This window comes from Phaenicophaeus curvirostris, chromosome 3, assembly GCF_032191515.1.
Source record: "Phaenicophaeus curvirostris isolate KB17595 chromosome 3, BPBGC_Pcur_1.0, whole genome shotgun sequence".
Lineage (NCBI taxonomy): Eukaryota > Metazoa > Chordata > Aves > Cuculiformes > Cuculidae > Phaenicophaeus > Phaenicophaeus curvirostris.
In genome coordinates, this window is record NC_091394.1 from 84,096,457 (window position 1) to 84,117,947 (window position 21,491).

The window sequence follows — 21,491 nt, forward strand, 5'->3', positions numbered from 1 at the left end:
GCATTTGTATGATGTACAAACATGCCCCCGTGAATCTCAGGCAGGGTACATGTTCTGCAAGCAGGAGGAAGGGATAGGAAATCCCAGCTCATCATGTACATCTTAGGCTAGTCATGGTGAAAAAAAAAGCTGCAGAATTTAAATGCATCACCCAGTATTTACTCATTGCCTATTTCTAATCTCTCCTATGAAGGCAGTGCATGAGTAGGGATCTCAATCACAGTCTGTTTCTGACAAAATATAGTAAAACGCAGACAGCATTGGTGCAAAATGTCCCATTAATGTCAAAGAGCATGTTTGAGGCCAGGTTGTGAGGGGGCCTTCTCCTCCCCTCCAGGGGCTGTGGCTGTTAACAGAACTAAAAAACTGAATAAAGCAGAAATAACAACCTGCAGTCCTTCCTGGTTAAATTAAGATTTCAACAACCTATGTCACAAATAGCAATAAAAAAGCAGTCGCTTCTATTTCAAACTGTTAGAAGCAAACATGCCAGGGGTATAAATAAATCTTTAGAGTGAGTGATTGCTTAGATTAAAGAGGCTCGTGCCAAGCCGGGGTGAAGGAGGTGTACTTTCCTCCCAAGCTGATGAAGAAGAAAGGTGAACAGTGGCTTGATTGTTTCCAGGCAAATCAGGTTGTTATAATCACCTTTCTTCTCCCTTTCAGTGCACCGATGTGAGTGCCTGTGTGCACATTGGTTTGTACACCGCTGCACTTAACCTCAAGCCAGTGAGTAGGAGAACACGCACCTGCCGCATGTCCTAAGAATCCTCACAGCATCAAATACATGGGGGGAATGAAAAAAAGAGAGACGGAGGTCCCAACCCCCTATCTGACATGCTCAGCAAGTTGCTGTGTGGCATTTTAGTGACGCCATCAGCACTAGGAAAGCAGCTTTCTCTCGCTGTGGGTTTATTGAGAAGATTATTAGAACCTTTTCATTTAAAAACAGTTGGCAGAGGCCTCTGCTTAAGTTGGGAGGACATTTTTGCCCAGATCCACTTCCAGCAGAGAAAGGAGAGTTTAAGTGGGGAAAAAGCAAAACCCCACCAACTTTCCTGATGGCTGCCAATAAGGGTCTTGAAAGAGCCTGCCTTGTGAATGAGAGCGACACCAAGAAGTACTCCTTGGGCCTAGACAGGTAACACAGCTCTGTTTCCTTCACTGCCATTGCTTTGTCTTTGAGTGCAATATGAGATCGCTGATCTGCTGAAGTCAAAGTACAGGGAGTTTCACAGTGCATACAGGGAATATCTTTCACTGCTTTCAAAATGTTTTGTTTGATTTTTTTTCCTTCCTGAACTTTCTTATTAAATGTTTGATGCATTTACTAGACAGAAGGCTGATGTGTCTGCATCTTTGATGGACCGAACCAATCTACTGTCGATGCAAGTGTCTCCTGCTATGTATTTTATAAGCTTAGCAGATTTATTGTAGGATCCAAAACCTCATGGATTATGCTGCAATTTTAGGCTGAATTATAATAGTGCTATTGACACTGTGTTTGATTTAAGACTCCTTCATGCTTGAATGTCTAAATAATCCATTTGGTGTGAAAGAAATGCAATGCTGTTAAGGACTTGATCCTGCAGAACTTTATTCATATGGATAGTCTGTCAGACCTGAAGCTGCCATACCTCTTGTGTGCCAGAGATCCTGTGAGTAAACGCTTGCTTGACTGAGGAAAGACCCTCAGAAAACATAAGATATGTTGTAGCTTGGGTTAAAAAATGAGTACAAATGTCTGTCACAAAACAGTTTTGCAATTGAACATATTTTCATTCTTCTTCTTGATTCAGTCCAGCAAGTATTTTTAAAAGAATATAGCTCCTCAGTTACAGCTTAGCACCTCTTGACATTTCCATTATCTCATTCATTTTCAGGTTATTTATTGCTTGGCTCTCTTAAAAATGTGTGGGACATAAACTTGGCATAAACACTGCCAGTTCAAATGGAAATCTGCCTCTCCATGTTCTTATACTGGGGTCACTGCCATCATATTTTAGTTATTGGAGTGTCTGGGTTTTTATTTATATATTATTACAAGGCTCCATAAATATACATGGCACTGTCCAAAATTACTTTTGTGGTAATATTTATATTTTTAAAAGATCCCATATAATTCTGCAGTTCATTTTAGTTACTGAAAACTCTCAGATCTTCGTCGATAGTTTGCAACTGTGTGAGTACAGCTTCAGTTGTTGAGGTCCTTTTTGCCCCTTTCCACCTCTGAACACAAGGACATCTCTGGATGAAGCCTTTACACAATGTGGGAAGGTGTGCTGAGACAGGGCTTGTTTTTAGGCTGCCTCTCGAGGAAGCCCTCAGCTTCCCTGGATCACTGAGAACAGGGAAGATCATCAGTGAGAAGAGGAGCAGGATGCACATCAGAGGCAGTAACTGCTGGCAGCTGATCCACCCATCTAAGAACTGTCTCACCTTCTGGAGGAGATGATTTCTTTCCAGTAATTATTTCTTAGTTTAGAACCAAAGTTAGCTGGGGCAAATTGCTGCAACAATTGTGATTGTTGGGCTTATTGCTGTAGATATTCCCAACAGCTCCAAAGCGTGAGTTTTAGCAGTGGTAACACAGCTCCCCAGTAGGAGGAAGACTTCCAGGTGTGTACCTTCTGTGCTACACTTCATCTCGCTTTTCTTGCCAGGTGAAGTTTGATTAACTGCATGACCTAGTTATTCCATTACAGCAAAGGAGGACTGAAAGTTGGGGTCTCCCTCCCATTTGGAAGAGCTGGCACCTCAAAGGAAGACCTTTCCCTGCTCCCTCTCGTAGCCCAGTGATCCAGGGTGCCAGTCTAGGGGCGAGAGCCAGCTCAGGGGCCAGAGCATGGCAAAGGGAGGCAGCCTGCTGGGCTCAGGCTTGCACAGGCTGGCTGCATGAACAGCTTCAGGTGTCTTAAGCCGATCAGCAGCAATAAGCTCATCTTAGCCTTTGGTTTAAATTACCACATTTTTCTGTTCCCTGTGTGTAGGCTTAATGAACAGCTCTAATGCTTTCAACAGAATTTATTATGCACATAGATTGCCTATTTCTTTGCCTTCCCTCAACCTCTTTCTTTTTAATAAATGCCATTATTAAAATGCACAGGGAATAAGGCTGTTTTATCTTAACCACGTAAGTAGGAAGTCTGAATACAGGCCCTGTTCCCTGCACACAAAGCTGTGGGGGATAGTGTTTTGTACATGCCAATCCGGTCTCTAGTCACTAGTGGGTTTGGATGCATCGAAATTTCCCGTGCCAAACTTGAAATGATTGCAAGGCAGTAAGCTTTAACTGAGCCCTCTGAAAATTAGGTCAGCTGTAGGCTTGTAGGATAATTCAGGTTGGAAGGGGCCTCAGGAAGTCCAACCTCCTGCTCAAAATAGTGTCATCTGAGGGATCAAACAAGGTTGCTCTAAATAATCATCTGTCAGAGACTAGGGAATATCTTGACCAAATTCCTGAAGTTTCCATGAATGAAGACAGGCTAGATGATTTTATTTCTTGATGAAAACAGATCAGCTCAATATTGACCATAAATATTCAATATCTCACTTCATAAATCAGTGGATTTGCATCAGATGTACAAGCTACACTATGGACTGGATTTTGGCATGATCCAGCATGGATTTCTGGATTTTAATCATGTTCTTTATATGTCATTATAGTGGAATTTTGAATACCATCACACAAATGAAACTCAAGGCTTCTAGTCTCAAGGTTTTTGGTTTTATTTCGTCTCTGAAACAAGAGGTGGGGGGAAAGGGGGCTATGCAGAAAGCAGGAAAGACGTGTAAAAACCTTAGGGCTTGTCCTCATGTACATGTTTTTAACAAAGGGCATCAATGTGACCTGTAGTTATTCCTATCAGTGAAGCCTTAGATTTGTAGTTGATTCCTGTCTGCCAGGCTCATACCAGTAGTCAAAAATTTTGAAGTAAGGCTGGGAGATGATTTCTTCAGATGGAAATCAATTTTCTATAACAAGCATGTAGGAAATATTTTCTTCCTTTACTGCCTTCCTGCAGGCATTGTGAAAACTCTTATGGGATCAAAGAGTCCTCATCAAGTAAAGGCTTTTCACCACTCCTCATGTTTTGCAGAAGTCAATGAGGTGTTTCTTGTGACTTCTGAAGGGTTTTAGCTGTGGGCCCTGTGGTTATGGCTCCTTTGTACCCCTTCGCCAGCTGACACCAGGAACACGTAGTATATTAGGGTACTCAGCAAAAGCCATGCCTTTACTCTTGCCCTCATGGTAGATGACATGAGCACGCTGTGGAAAGGATTGTGTCTGCCCAGTACTGGCCATATGCCATCTCCATTAGGCCCAATTCAGTTATGCCCACTTCATCTCAGAAAGAAAATTAGAACCAAGATAGTAAGAGGTATGAAATGAACTAAATAACTAGAACATCAGCTTAGGAAATTGATGGTTCAGGAGTATTACAATGATACCTAAAATCATGAATGATACAATGAAGGTGAACAGGGAATGGACATTCATTATTTCTAACAGTGTAAGAACTAATTAAAATATCAGGAAGACAGCTTAAGTGTAACAAAGAATGCATTATTTTCACACAAATCATAGTTAAACTGTGGTACTCAACACTCCCAAGACAGCCAGATTCATGGAAGAAAGATACATAAAGGGCTATTAGACACATAAGCTCTTATTTAGCCACCTCCCAGCTTCCAGATTTGTACAACCAGGTAGCAGTACATCTCTGGACATGTTTCTTTCATGTGCCTTGTTTGTTCTTATGTATCCCCTCATGCTCAAGACAGAGTTTGGGTACTTGGCTACATGCACCTTTGTTCTAACTCAGTACAGCTATTGTTATGCTTTTATGCAGAAGGAAAACCACTGGCAATACATTTCTTGCATACGTGGCTAGACCCTCAAAATAAGACTAAATAAAATAACCATGGGACTAGTCCTCTTCTAAACGTATGCAAATATATTAATATTTGCCTTTGTTTTGTGTCCACAATGCTGTGAAAGGAAAAGGAACATCTGGACAGCCAGGATATAAGCAGAGTCTTAAATGACTTGAAAATATTCAGGGCTGGGATTGAATTTTTTTTTTAGTTGAAATCAGAGTAGTGCCAGCATAAGGGAGGTGACTATGACTTTGATAATTTTTCTCAGGAGGCAGTTTCATTATTCTTTCAGGCACCAAAAAATTGCTTGTGAAGGAGATGCTCTCCTGTGGGAAGTGCAGTGATTCCACATTTTGCTCTTTTGATTGTGGATCTCATAATGGTCTAGGAGGATGGCAATTATTCCCGTCAGCCTGTAGATCAAGGCACCCAGCAGATCAAGTGAAAATAAACAAAGGGAAGTTGTAATCCAAAGCTCTTTCTTATTAGTTGCATTGAATCTGCAATATTTATTAGTATTTTCTCCTTCCCCCCTTCTAGGCATGACTCAGTAGGAGCCTTTCTGTGACGTTTTCCCTGCTCTCTCTTTTACAAAGGGAAGAGAATTTGAAATGGAGAGATTATTTTTTAAACTGGAACTCTGCTTGCCATGTGCTGGTGCAGAGATCTGATGCTCAAAGGCTACATCTTGCTCTAACACACTCAGAAGGGGTTTATGGTTTGACAGAGCTGATCTCTGCACCTTAAGCCTTTGATTCACAGATTTATAAAACTGTCTCTTAGATTCTTTTAATTAGTGACAGGCTGCTCTTGGAATTAAAAAAACGATGGTTGCGCGCGGGAGCTGGCAGGAGCCTTCCTAACTCATAGGTCCAGATGCTGCTTCGCAAGTTCAAAGTGAGCAATGAATGCTTGTCACCTCTGACAACTGGGCCACTTTTATTTAGGTACCCTTTACACAGAAAAATGTAACATTTGTGGGTTTACACAGTCTCTGTTTGCTTTTGCATCTGTTCGATGAGATCTGTGGACAGTGCTTTCCTACCTTTCACTGGTGTTTTGAGGTTTTGAAAGCTGATAGAGAAACTTAAAGATTAAAAAAAAAGGGTGGGGGGACACAAAATGACCTACTTTGTTAACAGCAAGGAAAGGATTTGGTGGCTCAGAGATCTGCAGAGGTAATTTTGGTATCCCTGGCAGGCTGTTGAGCTGATCATGACTCATGTCATTAAGATGATTTTAATGTTCAGTGCCTGCTGATGAAAATTCAGTTAAAGGGAAATTAATTTTACATGCAAACTGTAGAAAAGCATTGGAAGTTAACCCCAGAGAGGGATCATGAGAAAAAAACTTGCATACCCTGCTCTCCAGAGGAGAGCAAGAGAACTACAGTGTTTTACTCAACCGTCTGGAAGGAATAAATCTGTGATAATTTCTGAGTTTAATACATCAGGAGAATATTGTATGTAAATGACGTGTACATGAGGAGCCTGACAAATGTAGAACTAAAGGACTGGAGAAGAACTGGCTAGCAGGAACCACACCTGCCAGATGGGCAGCCCATTCCCCAGGGGGCCCAGCTGCCATTTATTTGTTGTTGTGGACAACATAAAGGAAAACACTGTCAAAAGGACTAGGAAAACTCTCTGTCTCCAGGCACTGGGCATTAGATCTGACCAGTTGCTCTTTCATGCAAGCGCCTTTCATACAGAGGGAACTGGTTGCCTTTGATGAGCAAACAGAGACCACATGCTGACCTGGCTGGGAAACAAGCTGACTTAGGGGAACATGTTGCATCCTTGGAACATCTCAATAATATTTACAAAACCCAATCTGTGTTGACTATCTACAGTTGCAGCTGGCTTCACTGCCAAGGTGGGCCAGCTCTTCTCGTTTCACCAGTAGTGGGTCTTTTCCAACCTAGTGATTCTGTGATTCTGTAACCTCCATTGTGCTAGTGAACACATTGAGGGGCCGAGGCATCTGCAGCTTTGCAGCTGCCTTTGCCTCTTGCCCATGGGTGGGCTGCAGGCTGCGGGGCACTTCGGACCCACTCAGCAGCCGCAGCCCCCTCAGGCTGCCCAAAAAGGCAACTGGAAAAAGTTTGTGACTTCAGTGCAGTTTTTTTCTTGATGTTGACTGCTGCAGATCGGCAGCCACTGGCATGACTTCTTTCCAGCAAGATTTTGGATGTCTTGACACTTCCATAAACAGTGCAGAAATGCTACAGAGAGTCACCTAGATCTATGTAACTTCCCTGAGCACAGGTCTCCTTCCCACAACTAAAGAAACAACTCTTCCTGGTCCTAAACACAAGTCCTTAGTCAGAATGGATAAAAGAGGCTATTATTACTGAAGGCAGCTAAGCCCAGACCTACATCATGGCCTCAGGCTAATTTCAGACTTGGCAACAGCAGTGGAGTTTGCTACATGTCCGGGTAGACTTGTGGAGTATGGCCCTGCACGCACAAACTTCAAATAGTTGTTATATGGATGTCACATACGTGCATCTGGGCAGAATTCACTTTTTGATGTACCGTGCACTCCCACATGTCTCAGTACATGACAGGGGATGTTTTACATGTGAAATATCACATTAGGAGCAGCTGTGACAACAAATGTTGTATCGGGAGAGACATAATGGTTTTCAGTGGAGCCTCCTATACCAGGGTTTAGGAGTTGCTTTTTTTTTTTTGAAAACTATGGCACAAAGGGGTCAGCATACTATGGAGAACTGATTTCTTTAAGTGCCTTTGATATTTCTGGGCTAGCATTTTCTATGTTCAGGTCCGGCTAGAAGTTTGATAGTTTTTGTATATATGTGGAAATTTTAGATAAAATAGTCCTGCAGGCAAAGAGTGGAAGGAAATATCTTTAGTCAGTTATATTTGAGAAAAAGATTTTTTTTTTCAAACAGTCTTCCTGAAGAAACTGTTGGGAATAAAAACTTGAATTTTCCATAGAACTCTCTCCATGCTATGCTGAATTTGGTTACTATATGCATGAGATATGACTTTTGAAAATCATATCGTGTGCATAAAATACGCAGCCTAAGAAAGTCACCCTATGCTTCCTAAACTATTAAATTATGTAGGAGAGCCCGAGAAGCTGGGAAACAGCCGGAGCAGTTATTTCATGCACAGCTCCCTCCTGCAGAGTCTTGCTTGTGTGAGCAAGTCTTTTCTGTGACCTGCTCTGCTGTTCCCAATGCTGCTTTTATCTTTGGAAAGCATTAATTACATAGTTTCTGGGGCTGCAGGGCTAGATGCCCAAATAACCAGGGTTTTTCTTTTTTTAACCTTCTGTTTCTTTCAATCCCTAAGGATGAGCCGGCATCAGAAGAATTTAAATGAAGAGAGGCAGCAGCAGAAAGTAGAAGTTACTGAAGCTAATCCAGCGTATCACTGTCACAGCTACTCACAGGCCTATGAGAACAGAAAAAGGGAGCAGCATCAAGCCAGGAGGAAGCTCTGTGTAGCATCAGTAATTTGCATCTTCTTCATGATTGCTGAGATTACAGGGGAGTATATTTGCCCAAAGAGAGCTGTTTGGTGCTCAGTACAGCCGAATACATGCCCTTTTGTATCCATTCTTAGTGCAGGGTTCCATGATGCCTGGGGGGTAAAGCATCTCTCCTTTCTCCCCAATCTTCAGAAGACTTGTGGGATGTTTCTAAGTGAAATTATCAAAATATTTTCATATATTCATTTAAGGACTGCATCTGGTTAGTAATACAAGCATCAGTTAATGATTTAAGCTATCCTCCCAGGTCTTTAAGCTCAGCTAAAAATGACTAGCATGTCTTAGTGTCATGTCACAAAAGGCTTCTAACAGATTGTGTTACATTTTTTTGGAAAAGATTAAAGATTTTCCATGTTTATCCAGGCCAATGAGACCTCAGCACTGATGAAGGCTGCTAGCAGCAGGATCTGGTATTAAATGTCACCATCTTTACAAAATCCAGGGGAATCCAGTGCCAGATTCACCATCTGCTTTTCTTCAGTTAAATCAATATATTTATACCAGAGCATGTTTATCTTTTGAATTGGCCTGCTGATATGTCTCTGGATCAATGGAAGATTATTTTCATGTCTAATTAGCCTTCACTTTTGGACTTATTCTACAATATCCAGTATAAGTTTTTTGCTTGCTCACAGAGCATTAGCTTTCACTTTATCTCACCAGTCTGGTCTCTGCGTGTCTCCCCTTCTCCGTGGTGAAGGAAGGTGAGGTAAGGTAAGGCATGAGGAATCCCACAGGATTTTGCCACACGTGCCCCAGGGGTTGTAACAAAAATCAGCATGGAAGGCCTCTGAAACCCATGTTTTCCCAGCTTCAGCATCCTTGGAGCCCCATGAAAATTAAATAGAAAGTCTTTATCTTCCCCACAGGTGAGAAGTGGAGGCACTGAAAGAGCAGCTATGTCTCTGCCTTCTTCTCCAGCTGCTAAACCCAGCAGGGACTTCTCCAGCTCTTTCCTTCCTTGTGTTTCATCTGAATGAAGCCCTTTTGTTTGCAGGTCACGTGCATTTCCCCCATGGAAACCAGTGCACACCACTAATCTCCATGCAGCATTTTCCAGTGCCAGAAGCAATGCATTATTAACAAAACCATATGATCAGTAGGCTTACCTTTGGTGAATGTAGCAATGCTAGAGGGTAATTGGAAGGACAGATGATATGTTAACTAAATGTTTCATTTAGCTTAATGAATCATACAGCTTTTTTGCAGTGACAGCTTAAGTAACAGGCTTGAAGACCATTTTGCTTCAGACCATTAAACTTTGACAAACCAGTTATTAACTGCAGTTACAGGCAGCAGTCTGTGGAGATTTTGGTAATTATGAATCACACATTTAATTTTTTTTCATCGTTAAGCTAGACTGCCTGTGCCTGACGATTGACCATTGAGTGACTGACAATTTCTACTGCTTTGTGGTATACAAAGCTATAAACATCAATTATAGGTAATAGCAAGTCATAAAGGCCACTTGTTGGAAATATTGATACTAAGCAATCAAAGCCTGTAACTGTTACACAGACTTTACTCTTGAAAATAAAGAATACTTCCCCTTCTTTCTCTTTTTAAGGTCAAAAAGCTTCTGTGGGCAGTATTATGCTAAACAGAAGAAACAAAGCTGCATCACTCTCAAAGAGGTTGAAAAGTTGTGCTTCTTTGAATCCCTAGACCTTTCCTGTGATATTTTTTGCTCAAACCATCTGTGCTGGCCCTTACTACTCTCCCAAAAGGGCACTGTTGGCTGACCCTGACATACCATTTCCAAAGGACAATTCTAATAATCTCTTCTCATGCAGATCCATCTAGATCTCCCTAGATTTGGAGATATCAGACACCCTATGTACAGCCCTGATGTAAAAGCACTTCCTAAGGATTTTTAGTGGCTAAGGTCCAAAGGTGGATTTCAAAGTACTTTATTTCCATTTAGATACTAGGAAGAAAGACAAACTCAGCATGTGTCATCATGTCAAAAAGGATTGTAAAGACTTGACCAGGTTGCTAAGATAAGCAGGCTGAGACCTCAGAAATTCACCCAAGACATAAGCTATGCTAGCAATACATAAAATAATGATTTGTCAACATTTTCAAAGATGGCAGGCTAGAAGAAATCTTTTGTAATACTGTCCCACAGAACATGGAAATACAGTGTCTAAAATGCAATATGGTTTTGCAAGCAGCTTGTACTCTGCATATTTGTTTGCTAAAAGATAGCTGATGCCTTGGTTAACATCTGTGCACTGCTAGATGAACCTGCTTCCTTCTGCTACGCAAAATTGCTTCCTACTTGGGAAACAGCAGCCCTGCAAACAGCTAACGTCTAGGAGCAGTGTCATGACAAAATAGTATATATACATATACACATGCTTATATTCTGGGAAATCTCCATTGTGTTGAATTATTCATTTTACTGAAGGGAATGAGATACGCCCCAGTCCTGCAGTCATGCTTGCTCCCTTTTGGGAAGCAACTTTCAGGCAGCTGTAAATGGGATGTATAGGAGGCAACAGAAAAAAATAATATATGCCCAAATGTGCAATATACATTCTCCTGTGATGACAAACCATACAGTATTAGGTATTCTAATCTAAAATGTGCATGTGGGAGGAAATTAAAAAGACAGTCCACCCTGCTAGCATGAAGAATTTCCATCTATCAGGAAACAAGATATATGTCTACATGTCCCTTTGGCAGCAGTTTCTTGGCAAAGATTTGTATGAGGCATTTTACAATGGTTTTCAGGATTCACTGATTCTCATATGGGTTGTGGTCAGGAGAAACAGGTGAGCTGAAATTAATTAAATTACTGAAGAAAGATGGAAATGCATTGCAAGATACAGGGACTAGACAATTTGGCTATATTATTTCATATTTCCATTTTTCTATATTTTAACTCTGAAAAAAAGGTTTCTCTATGACAACAAGTTGGCTGGACAGCTTTCTGAGTGGGATCTTTGTCTTCTTTTGCAGCCACTGGCAGCTGGGGTAGCTTAGAACAACCTTTTAGTTTGTCTTTAGCCCTGAGAAATGGTTAGGAGAATTTGGCAAAATAATATTTGGCTTACTGGGTAGAAGAAAATAAATGTGGTTTCAGATAGCCTGGAATGGTTTGGGTTTTCCTTTCAGAATTCACATGAAACCAAAACCCCTAAAGTAAAATGACATTCAGCCACATTTTTCCAGCTTTAACAGGAAAATTAAATCATGCATTACAGATGCATAATGATAGATTAGTCCTGCAAACAGAACATTTTTTTCTATGTCCTCACAAAAAATGGTTGGTTGTTTATCACAGCTTTTCTACTGGGACCTTACCTTTACTCCTGTTTCAGCATTGCTTGTGACAAATAAAAGTTGGGCATCCAGACATATTTTCCTACAATAAATAGGAAATTAATGCTGTAAGCTAAGTCTCTGAGAGTTTGTGCATACATAAAAATATCAGTGATCTGTGAAGAGGGAGTGGGAGGACAGTGGAAATGTGATCCCTAATTCTGCTTTTCACCAAGAAATCCGATACTGAAATAGTAAAATAGTCACAGTAAAACAGTGCAATAGTAATAAATGCACAGCACTAATGTGTCACAACTCTTATTATCCCTGGGACTCTTTCTCTCTCTCTAAGAGAAAATGAAGAGAACAAGAGAGGGCAAAGAATATTACCTTATTTCCTTCTATTACTTACTTTCATGGCATGAATGGGGTACAAATGAAGCTGTCTTTAAAGAGTTTTGAATCATGTCTGTGGTCACTGAAAACTGAATATTCCCTTTGACTGGCAAAGCAGGTCCCCAGTTTGATCTGATTGGCTCAAACTCCTGACCAGAGCTGTGATGAGGACGCATGTTTCACACAGGTGGGCAGATTGCTGGGAGCCTGGCGGTGATCACCGATGCGGCACACATCCTGGTGGACCTGACAAGCTTCCTGATCAGCCTTTTCTCACTGTGGCTTGCTTCCAAACCTCCCACCAAGCAGTTAACTTTTGGGTGGCATCGAGCAGGTATCAAACGTGTCACAGTGTAAAAATGTGGATTGAAAAAGGGAGGTCGTCATGGCCAGACGCTGGAAAACATGCTGATGCCTAACATAGGTGTGCAGATATTTAAGAGATAGTACACTATTGCTCCCAGGACACATGACAAGCAGAGCGAGCCAGTGAGCAACAGGGATCTAGACTCCATTCTGCTGCTTAAACATAAAAGGCTAGTGATACGTCCATAAGGTATTTGAGACTTATGTATGGGAATGACAGCTATGGCACAAGACCCACAGAACACTGCGCAGGATGCCAAGAACAAGACCAGGGCATTTCAAATACCACTGGATGCTCACAATTAAGAAACTAGGATGTATTTCTAGTCAGTCAATGGAACAGGAATCTGTGTGAATCAACATTAATTTGACGTCCGTTGTCCACAGCGGGGGCTAAGACACCCAGTTCACGCTTACATGCAGATATTTTAATTTAGTTGCCTTGGTCTAGAAATTAATAGCATGTGGGGTGGTGTTAGGCTTAATTTATTTACTCATATGTAAGTGATTAGTGGTATTTGAAATGTTCTAATGCGTTCCACAAAGCTGCCGCTCTAGAAGGCTACATGTCATCTATACATGTTGAGTCAAGCCGTACGTGGAGGTGTCAGTGTATCTTAAATGGCTCTAGACACCTCTGCACCTGAACTGAGGACTCAGATGATAAATGCTTCAAGGATCTTCAATATGAAGGTCCAGAAGGAGCTTCTGACTCAGGATGTCTGCAGGCCAGGGTTGCCAGTACCTGCAGGATGTAGAAGAGAAGACGTATGCTGTACTTATCCAGTCTTTATATTCATACCTACCTACATTCTACCAGCACTGTTGGAAACAGGCTACTGGATGAAGGGGACGTTTAGTATGACTGAGGCATAGCTGGCATTATGTTGCCAACACACAGCTGAAATTTGCAGCCGTAGCAAACTACTACTTACTGTCATTTGATCCATTATTACTTTTTGTGTTCATGCTCTGAGAGGAAATGGTAGTGAAAGTGAGATTTCCGTCTTGCTGATGAGGAGATGGTAGACAGGTTCAGCCATTGTATGTAACTTCATCCTCAGTCTGCGTTGGATTTTTTAATTTTTGTCATTGAAATGCAGAACTTCAAGACCCATCATTTATTGCCTTTTTGTCCTGGCAGCAAAGAGAATCCTGCATCAAATGTCAATGACTATTTAATTGCATTCCACAATAGTTATCCTGTTTCCTGCTTGTTTTCCAGTTTAATATGCAGGTAGGTGCCTTAAAAGAGCAGCTGAGGGTAGTCAGGTGGGTGGCAGAGTCTCTGTGTGCTTACTACAAAGTCTTGCAGCTGCAGCCTTCCATGACATGAAGCTAGTTTTTTTCCCTGCTTTTCTCAGACTGATAGACAGGGTTTGTCATTCAGAGGCTGTATCTGAATGCCTTCTGTCTTCTAAGCCAGAATCAGGCAGCAGAATCAGTCACGACAGCAGTTCAGTGTAATCATTTGAGTGTGCAGCTACTTTCAGCAACATGGCTAGAAGCACAATATTGAATAGGACTGATAGTATGAGCCAGACCTACTTCTAGGTAGAATAGCTCTCTTCAACTATATTTCTTTATCTCTGGTATGATCCAGAGTTTCCCAAGCAATCTTATGCTATTGTTTATTGTGCTCTGTTAGTTCTGAAGTTATTGAACTGAGAAAATCTTAAATCTTGAATAAAACATTTAGTGCTACTGAACTGGTCTGTAAGCTTAGCTAACCTTTTGCTAACATGCTACACTGAAAAGGAACATGTATTTTCACCTGTGTAGATAAAGATGACCTCTAACATATTCATTCTGGAGAAATGCACACACACGCGCGCGCGCACACACACACACACACGGATTTATGCAGATGTTCCTAAAAGCTTTTGGCTCCTTTTATGCTAACATAACAGAGCCATCAATACCTTCAGCTGGGCCAAGTTTGCAGATTTTCAACCTGTAACTTACAGAAAATATAAACACCAAGTCTACCTTATGTTAATTTCTATGTACTTTTAAGCAAAACTAGATTTCTCTGTCAGTGCACTTTTCATTCATTGTCAGTTTCAGACAAAACAGTTATTTTGACAAGCATTTGATGACTGGACTGCTGCAAAAGTTGTGACCCTTCAAAAATGTATTCAGAATCATAAGATAAGTTTCGGCTGCTCTTGTGCACTGGCAGTGGAGGTCTGTGCATAAGCTTTGCTCTTTCTGGATATTACTACCTTCAACTTTACTGTGAACTTTCATTTTCCTTGGTATTGTCTCATAAAGTGCCACATTTACCCATTCACATCACATGGCAATTACTAGTCCCACATCCTATTAAAAACATGCTGCACATTCATATAGACATCCTTGGGCCTTGACTATGGCAATGCAATAAAAGGTGGCCTTGGGGACTAGAATTATTTGAGCCCAACTCAAAGCCAATAGAGACAAAATTAAATTTTGCTGCCCAGGGAAAAAATAACTTCTTTCATCCTCATCGCTGCTGGTGGCACAAAAATGATTTTATGGCATTGGCAGGACAAGTCTCAGGAGAGAGGAAGGGGAGGTTTTACTGGCAGGGGCTCAACTAGGGGCTGTCACTGAAGTGTGAATTGATGAGAGGTGTGCAGGAATAAGAGAGGCTACTGGAGGGGGACTAAGTCTGCCAGTGAGTTTGGGTGAGCCACGCCTCTCTCCTTCTCTCCAACCTCTGCTCCAGTCACCAAGATAATCTCACTGGGGGAGAAGGTCTGGTTCCTGGGATCCTCACTCCATACTTGAAAGGCCAGCCAACTATGTAAGGTGTAAAAGAATTGCTCTTTTATTTTTCCTTTCCATTACAGCTCCTTTTGCTCCACTCAAAACTCTCCAAATGATGTTTTTCATCTCTCCAATTTCTCCAAATGCCTCATGAACTCAATACTCCAATGGGCACAAAAGTAGGAGCAAGTAGAACAGAGTTAGTCCACCATATACATGGGGCTACCCTGGGCAACCACTGGATTTTCTGTGAGCAGAAAGGGGTTTGGCCCATTCTTTGTGAGCATCAAGGCTGTCAACATACAAGAAATAGTTTTCCTGACTATAAAGCTCACAAACCTGGAGGCGTTAGCATCATTCGCTAAAAAATTTCTTGTGTTTCTGTTATGATTCCTGTTGAAATTAGATTTTTTTAATTCCTAGAAATTCTGGGAGCTTTGATGTCTATGATAATAGTTTGGATGGTGACTGGTGTGTTGACATATTTGGCTAGCATGAGGCTGCTACACTCTGATTACAATATTGATGCTACAGTGATGCTCATTACCTCTGCTTGTGCTGTGCTCGCCAACATCCTGTAAGTTACTTTGTTTTCCTCTATATGTAACTTTTAGACATTGAACCTGCTTCTGTATTTCAATAAAAACTATAGAGAGATATTTGCCTTGAAAATATTAAGTGTTTATGAGTTTCATAAGAATATGCAAATGGGTAGAGAAGACAAATCCTGCTTCCCATTGAAGACTGCAGTTGCTCTCCTGCTTTCTGTTAGCTGTCACAGTGGAAAGGGAAATTACGAATGGGCAAACTGCAAGAAAAGATTAATCTTCATCTCACTTTCTATTAGAGGTCAGAAAAGAACTCTGTGGAAAATGAGGCCTCATTAATTCCCTTGTTCACAGACTTTCTTGTTTGTATGTGATACAACGTAAGACTCAGGGATTATCTGCTTAGCCACTCTGTATTTCTCCTTAATGTGACTGATTGTACTGTTCAGCACACAGAAGTCAGAGGATTGATGATATGTGTGATGTCACTGCTTTCAGAAATGCAATAACCCCACTGATATTTGCAACTTTACATTTCTTGCAGACTAAGCCTGATTCTGTACCAGACTGGCCACGGGCACAGCCACGGGGCACAAGCCAGGGAACAAACATCAGCCCCTCCCCAAAAGCCAGGTCTGAGCAATGCCAGTCTGCGGGCAGCCTTTGTGCACGCCATTGGAGATCTGTTCCAGAGTATTAGTGTGCTAATTAGCGCACTTATCATCTTCTTCAAGGTTAGTTTTATTAGTTCACTTGCCTTCCTTGCAATTAAGGATAAAAGTTATTTTCATGTCATTGTGACACAAGATACTATGTAAATATTTTCTCTGTTTTAATAATTTACATTGTAATTTAGTCAATTATATTTATTCCTGGGAATTGAAATGACCGTTGAGAGTGTAATGCTTACTTCTTGGTGTTTTACTGGAGTATATTTCCATGACTCTCTCTTCCTTTGACTGTAGCACTTTCACTCCCTGTGCTGTGGCTCCCTTACTGGCAAAGGAGGGCAGCTGTTTCTGCACTAGATGAATGGAATGTATTATCCTTTGAGATTAACTAATTAAAATTGACAATAACCAACAATAATGAATTAATAAAGTTATATGTTTGTATTTTTCTAGCCAGAATACAAAATAGCTGACCCAGTCTGCACATTTGTGTTTTCCATCTTTGTTTTGGCAACCACCATCACCATTTTAAGGGATATTTTGATTGTGTTAATGGAAGGTAGGACCTGATTACAGAATCAATACAGTTATATTCTGGGGTTTTTCTTCTCTCTTTCTCCACAATGCTTATATATGCTGACAAAAGTATAATAGCACACTTATGTTTCAGTTTCTAGTACTCACATAATTCTGACCATACTCTAATCCAAACTACAACTGTAATCAAAGCTAGAAGACTAGAAGACTTACACATATGCCATTTTCCTAAAAAATCTGTGCATTGGTGTTTTGCTAATGAACTCCCAATGTATTCCTAAAACTAACTTGCTTTTGTTTGTCATATGCATAGCATTGCTCTTTATTGTCCCTTTGGCATAGGAGATATCTTCTCCCTTTGCTCATTGTGTAATTCCTTTACCCATTTGATATACAAGTCTTTGCCAAAAAAAGAGCATAGAAAAAAAAAAAGACTGCTTTGAACCGTGTCTGTGAAATACACTGAGTGCAAAAGGAAGAAATTTAAAAGATTTTCTGTTACACCAGAGCAGAAAAGAAAACTGATGGAGCTTTCCAGTCACATTCAGGTGCAAGGGAATAGACAATTCCCAGCACATCGGCCACAAATATAATGGCTTAGCAATATTTAATCCTGTCAGCTATGGGCCTGAACATTTGATTTGCAAGGCCAAATGACTTGAGCAGTTATAGATGCATGGTTTTGCCTTCTTTACACTGAATAATATAATGCAAACTCTTTCTCAGCTGTGAAAATTTAAGAATTAAAGGGAAAAGTAGGTTTGAAATGGATAGGAGTTACTCAGTGAGACTCCATGGCTCTTTACTTCTCTCTTTCACTTTACACCTACTTCTGTTTCAAGAAAGAAACTATCCCATATTATTTTACAATAAAGCTTCCTTCTAGGGTTGGGTTGCTTTCAGTGATGGTAAGATGGTAAATAATTTGTGTAGAAGCATATCTAGCATAAGTGCAGAAATTGACTGTACCAGAAGATCTCTTGATTGCTGAAAAAAAATCAAACTACCAGGAAGGCCTGGCAGTCCCTGGCACATACGGGTCTTTTTCTCAGAGCAGTGATTCTGGGCTTCCATAAATAGCACTGACATGCCAAAACTGGCAGTGCTCTCTTCCCCTCTGCAGCAAGTCCTTTTTCACTGTCCTTCTGGGGGAGGTGTCTGAAGCCAGGCGCTTGCCTTCTAAGTAATGTATTCTGCCCAGGATTTTCTAAAGATAAATTGGTCATTGAAGCTGGTATTGGAGGTGGCTCTTACCCTGTGCACAGAACCTCCAGTCTCTCCCAGGGTGTCAGCCCCACATCCCATGCAACAGTGTCACACAGGCACTTACTGCCCATGGTTTTCTCTGAAAAGCATGTGTATCAGCATCATATTCTACAAAGTCAGTACTCCATAAAGCATATAATTTTTGTAATAAACAGATAGGACAAAGCATAGAACACTGAGATCATTAACAATTAGAAATAATTATTGGTTATGGTATGAAAGACACAACCAATACTGTGCTTATCTTTATTATGCTTCATAACTGGTGGCATTAAAAATATCTTTCAGTTTGCTGAACCAAGTGAAGCTTGATGAGCATATCTGTTCAGTTGGGCATAGAGATGCCTTTCTAAACTCTCATATCTCAGGCCAGGGAAGATCTGCATTTAAATTTCTTGGTCAAATCTGGATTTAGATTAAACTCTGAATTTCATGTTGTAATTCACCCTTTCACAATCGTCCTCACTCTAAATGAGGGTCATCACCATCTTTGGTAGGAAGGAAAACAGTCACAATCACTATCTACCTGTTAACTAGACCTAGGATCTAGTTCATCAAAGACCCCCAGGTCAAACAACTTTAATCTTAATGGTTATCTTTCCCTCTCTGCTAAACAGATGCTTCTCTATTGTGTAAATATGTTACGGATAGAATCCCTCAGATGTGCTCATGTGATGCCATAAAATTTGCACTCACAAAGGATATTTGTGCAAAACTATGATATAATGTGTCTAAACAGCTAACTTCCCTATGTAAAAGAGACTCTCAGAGTATATCTTAAGATACATAAGAATCTCATTCTTTTATGGAGAAGTATAAAACAATGGGTAGTTTTAAACTGCATATTGAATGCTGAAATAGACAGGCTTTCCAAGGCATTTTCATAAAAATTATGCGTCTAACTGAATAAAACTTCATGATGCATTTTCCTCTAATGATTGTCATTACTGTCTCTTCAAAATATAATTTTTTCCCAATTTCTGCTTTTAAGGAACAGCAAAAGGACTTGCATATGATGCAGTGAAGGCAAGAATTTTAGCTGTTGAGAAAGTGGAGTCTGTTCACAACCTTCATCTTTGGTCTCTGACAATGAATCAAACCATACTATCCGTTCATGTTGCCACAGGTCAGTAAGTTTCCATAAACAGAAACTAAGTATTCAGCTGCTGCCTAGTAGAGGTCAGTTTCTCCTGATTGGAATACATCCCACTCTATATCTATTGCTTTTTAAAAGAAATGTCATTGTTTTGTTGGAAAAATAAAAACAACCAGCACAATAAAGCTCTCAAATCCTCCTCCCAGAAATCTTGCCAGAGAAACAGGGACTTCTGCTTAGCCCAGAACTTGAGAACTGCAGAGGTTGTGGGGTACGGAAGCGATCGACAACATATTTTAAATAAATGAGAAGAATGAGACCCAGGCTAGATTTTTCTTACAATATCAAATACATGTTTTGAGTGAATTTATTTAGAACTATTCGTCACTATAAGAAAAATTTACAGTGCAAATCTGCATTCCTGATACATCTCCAGCTGTAAAACAATCTTTAAAACATAGCTTGAAGCATAGAGGTTACTCCAGGGTAACAATTAGTCTTTAAAAATACTTCTAAAAAACATAGTCCTTACACCTGTTGACAAATTATCCTCTACCCAGATCAATGTTCTTGTTTATCTGTTTGGTTTGCACATTCCACCTCTGCTTGACCAAGAATGGGTTCTGAGGTGAAGTCCTCCACGGAGTCCCTTCTTCTCCAAAAGGGTGGGTCTACCAGCCATCCAAATCACTTGCCATTGTTGCTATTCCCTGGCTGGATGAACTAATCTGCATTAACTATTCCTGCTTTCCTCCAGAATTTGTCTTCTGCCAAACTGAATTTCTTTGGTGATTAAACTTAGCTCAGCTCTTGCCAGAATTACGTATTCTGACCACATTTAAATGAGCAAACTTTTACTGACAAGCAGGTTCCTGAAAGGAGGATAAAAAGGACAAGAAACACTTCTCCAAACAAACTTATTTTTGCCAGGTTGTTTGCAAATAGTTTCTGTCAGTAATCACTCTTCTGTAAAGTATTCTATTATGCACATTTTGATTATTCTCTGCTTGCTATCTGTAGCAGACACAGCGGATGGCCAGAAGATTCTGAGAGATATTACCCAAGCCCTGTTTGAGCACTACAGTTTTCATTCCATCACCATTCAAATTGAGTCAGGAGAGGACCAGAAACGAGACTGCAACTTCTGTCAAGAGCCCAGGGATTAAAGAGAGCAGTATGCTATGCAAAGTAATGATCACCCCTCTTACAGGTCAATGGAGACTGTATGTGCTGGTTGTACGTAATTGATTAAAAACAAATAGTAATTAACTAAACTAAAAAGCCCTGCCACTGCAAACAGTGCATGGACCTTTATTTGTTGGTACCATCTACTGGGAGACAACACGTATTAGGTCCATCCATCGGCTAGATTACCTGTCCATCGGTGGTTACTTTCAATTAAAAGAGGAAATGTCTAAACTATTCTTGAATAGAGCGGCAGATTGACACTAAAGCAACATTAAAGACTGCCTGTTTCTAATCACAGGTAACAAAAAGCTAATCAACCTTCAAACTGTCAGCAGAGCAATTAATTACAAAATGTAATGAAATGTAAGTTTGATGTTAGCAAGGCTCAAAACTCACTCAGGATAAAAGAGAAAAATTAAATTAGCATGAGGGATGAAGAGGTCTGGGAAAAAAAGAGATGGAGGCATATGTTTTCCCTGCCTTTTGGCAGACACTCTTCCTCCTGCATTTTAAGGGAGGTACCAGGTCTGCACCGTATTCTGTGGTGTGAATCACAAAAGGATTCACTCCATTCATATATGGTATATAACTCACTGGGTTTTAGCTAGCCCTGCCTATTTTTCAAACAGCCCTCAGACAAACCTTTTTTTTGCCAGCCATGAGCAGTATTCTCTGCTATCAAGGCTGCATCAAAAGAAGCCTGGGCTGCTTGAAAAGAAGTGTGGCCAGCAGGTCAAGGGAGGTGATCCTGCCCCTCTATTGCTCTCTTGTGAGACCTCATCTGGAGTACTGTGTCCAGTTCTGGAATCTTCAACATAAGAAGGACATGGAACTGTTGGAACGGGTTCAGAAGAGGCTACAAAGATGATCAGAGGGCTGGAGCACCTCTGCTATGAGGACAGGCTGAGAGAGTTCAGCTCGTCCAGCCTGGAGAAGAGAAGGCTCCTAGGTGACCTTATAGCAACATTCCAGTACCTGAAGGAGGCTTACAAGAAAGCTGAG

General features: G+C 40.7%; 1 protein-coding gene across 1 annotated transcript; it reads left to right on the forward strand.

The window, feature by feature from the left end:
* The first annotated feature begins 1,061 nt into the window (after window positions 1-1,061).
* SLC30A8 (solute carrier family 30 member 8) lies at window positions 1,062-20,809 on the forward strand. The gene is made up of 8 exons (XM_069853137.1): window positions 1,062-1,141; window positions 8,205-8,413; window positions 12,254-12,400; window positions 15,607-15,760; window positions 16,276-16,465; window positions 16,856-16,961; window positions 19,197-19,331; window positions 20,322-20,809. Exons 1-8 carry the CDS (start codon window positions 1,062-1,064, stop codon window positions 20,465-20,467), a joined length of 1,167 nt encoding a protein of 388 aa, XP_069709238.1. The 3' UTR covers window positions 20,468-20,809.
* The last annotated feature ends 682 nt before the right edge of the window (window positions 20,810-21,491 follow it).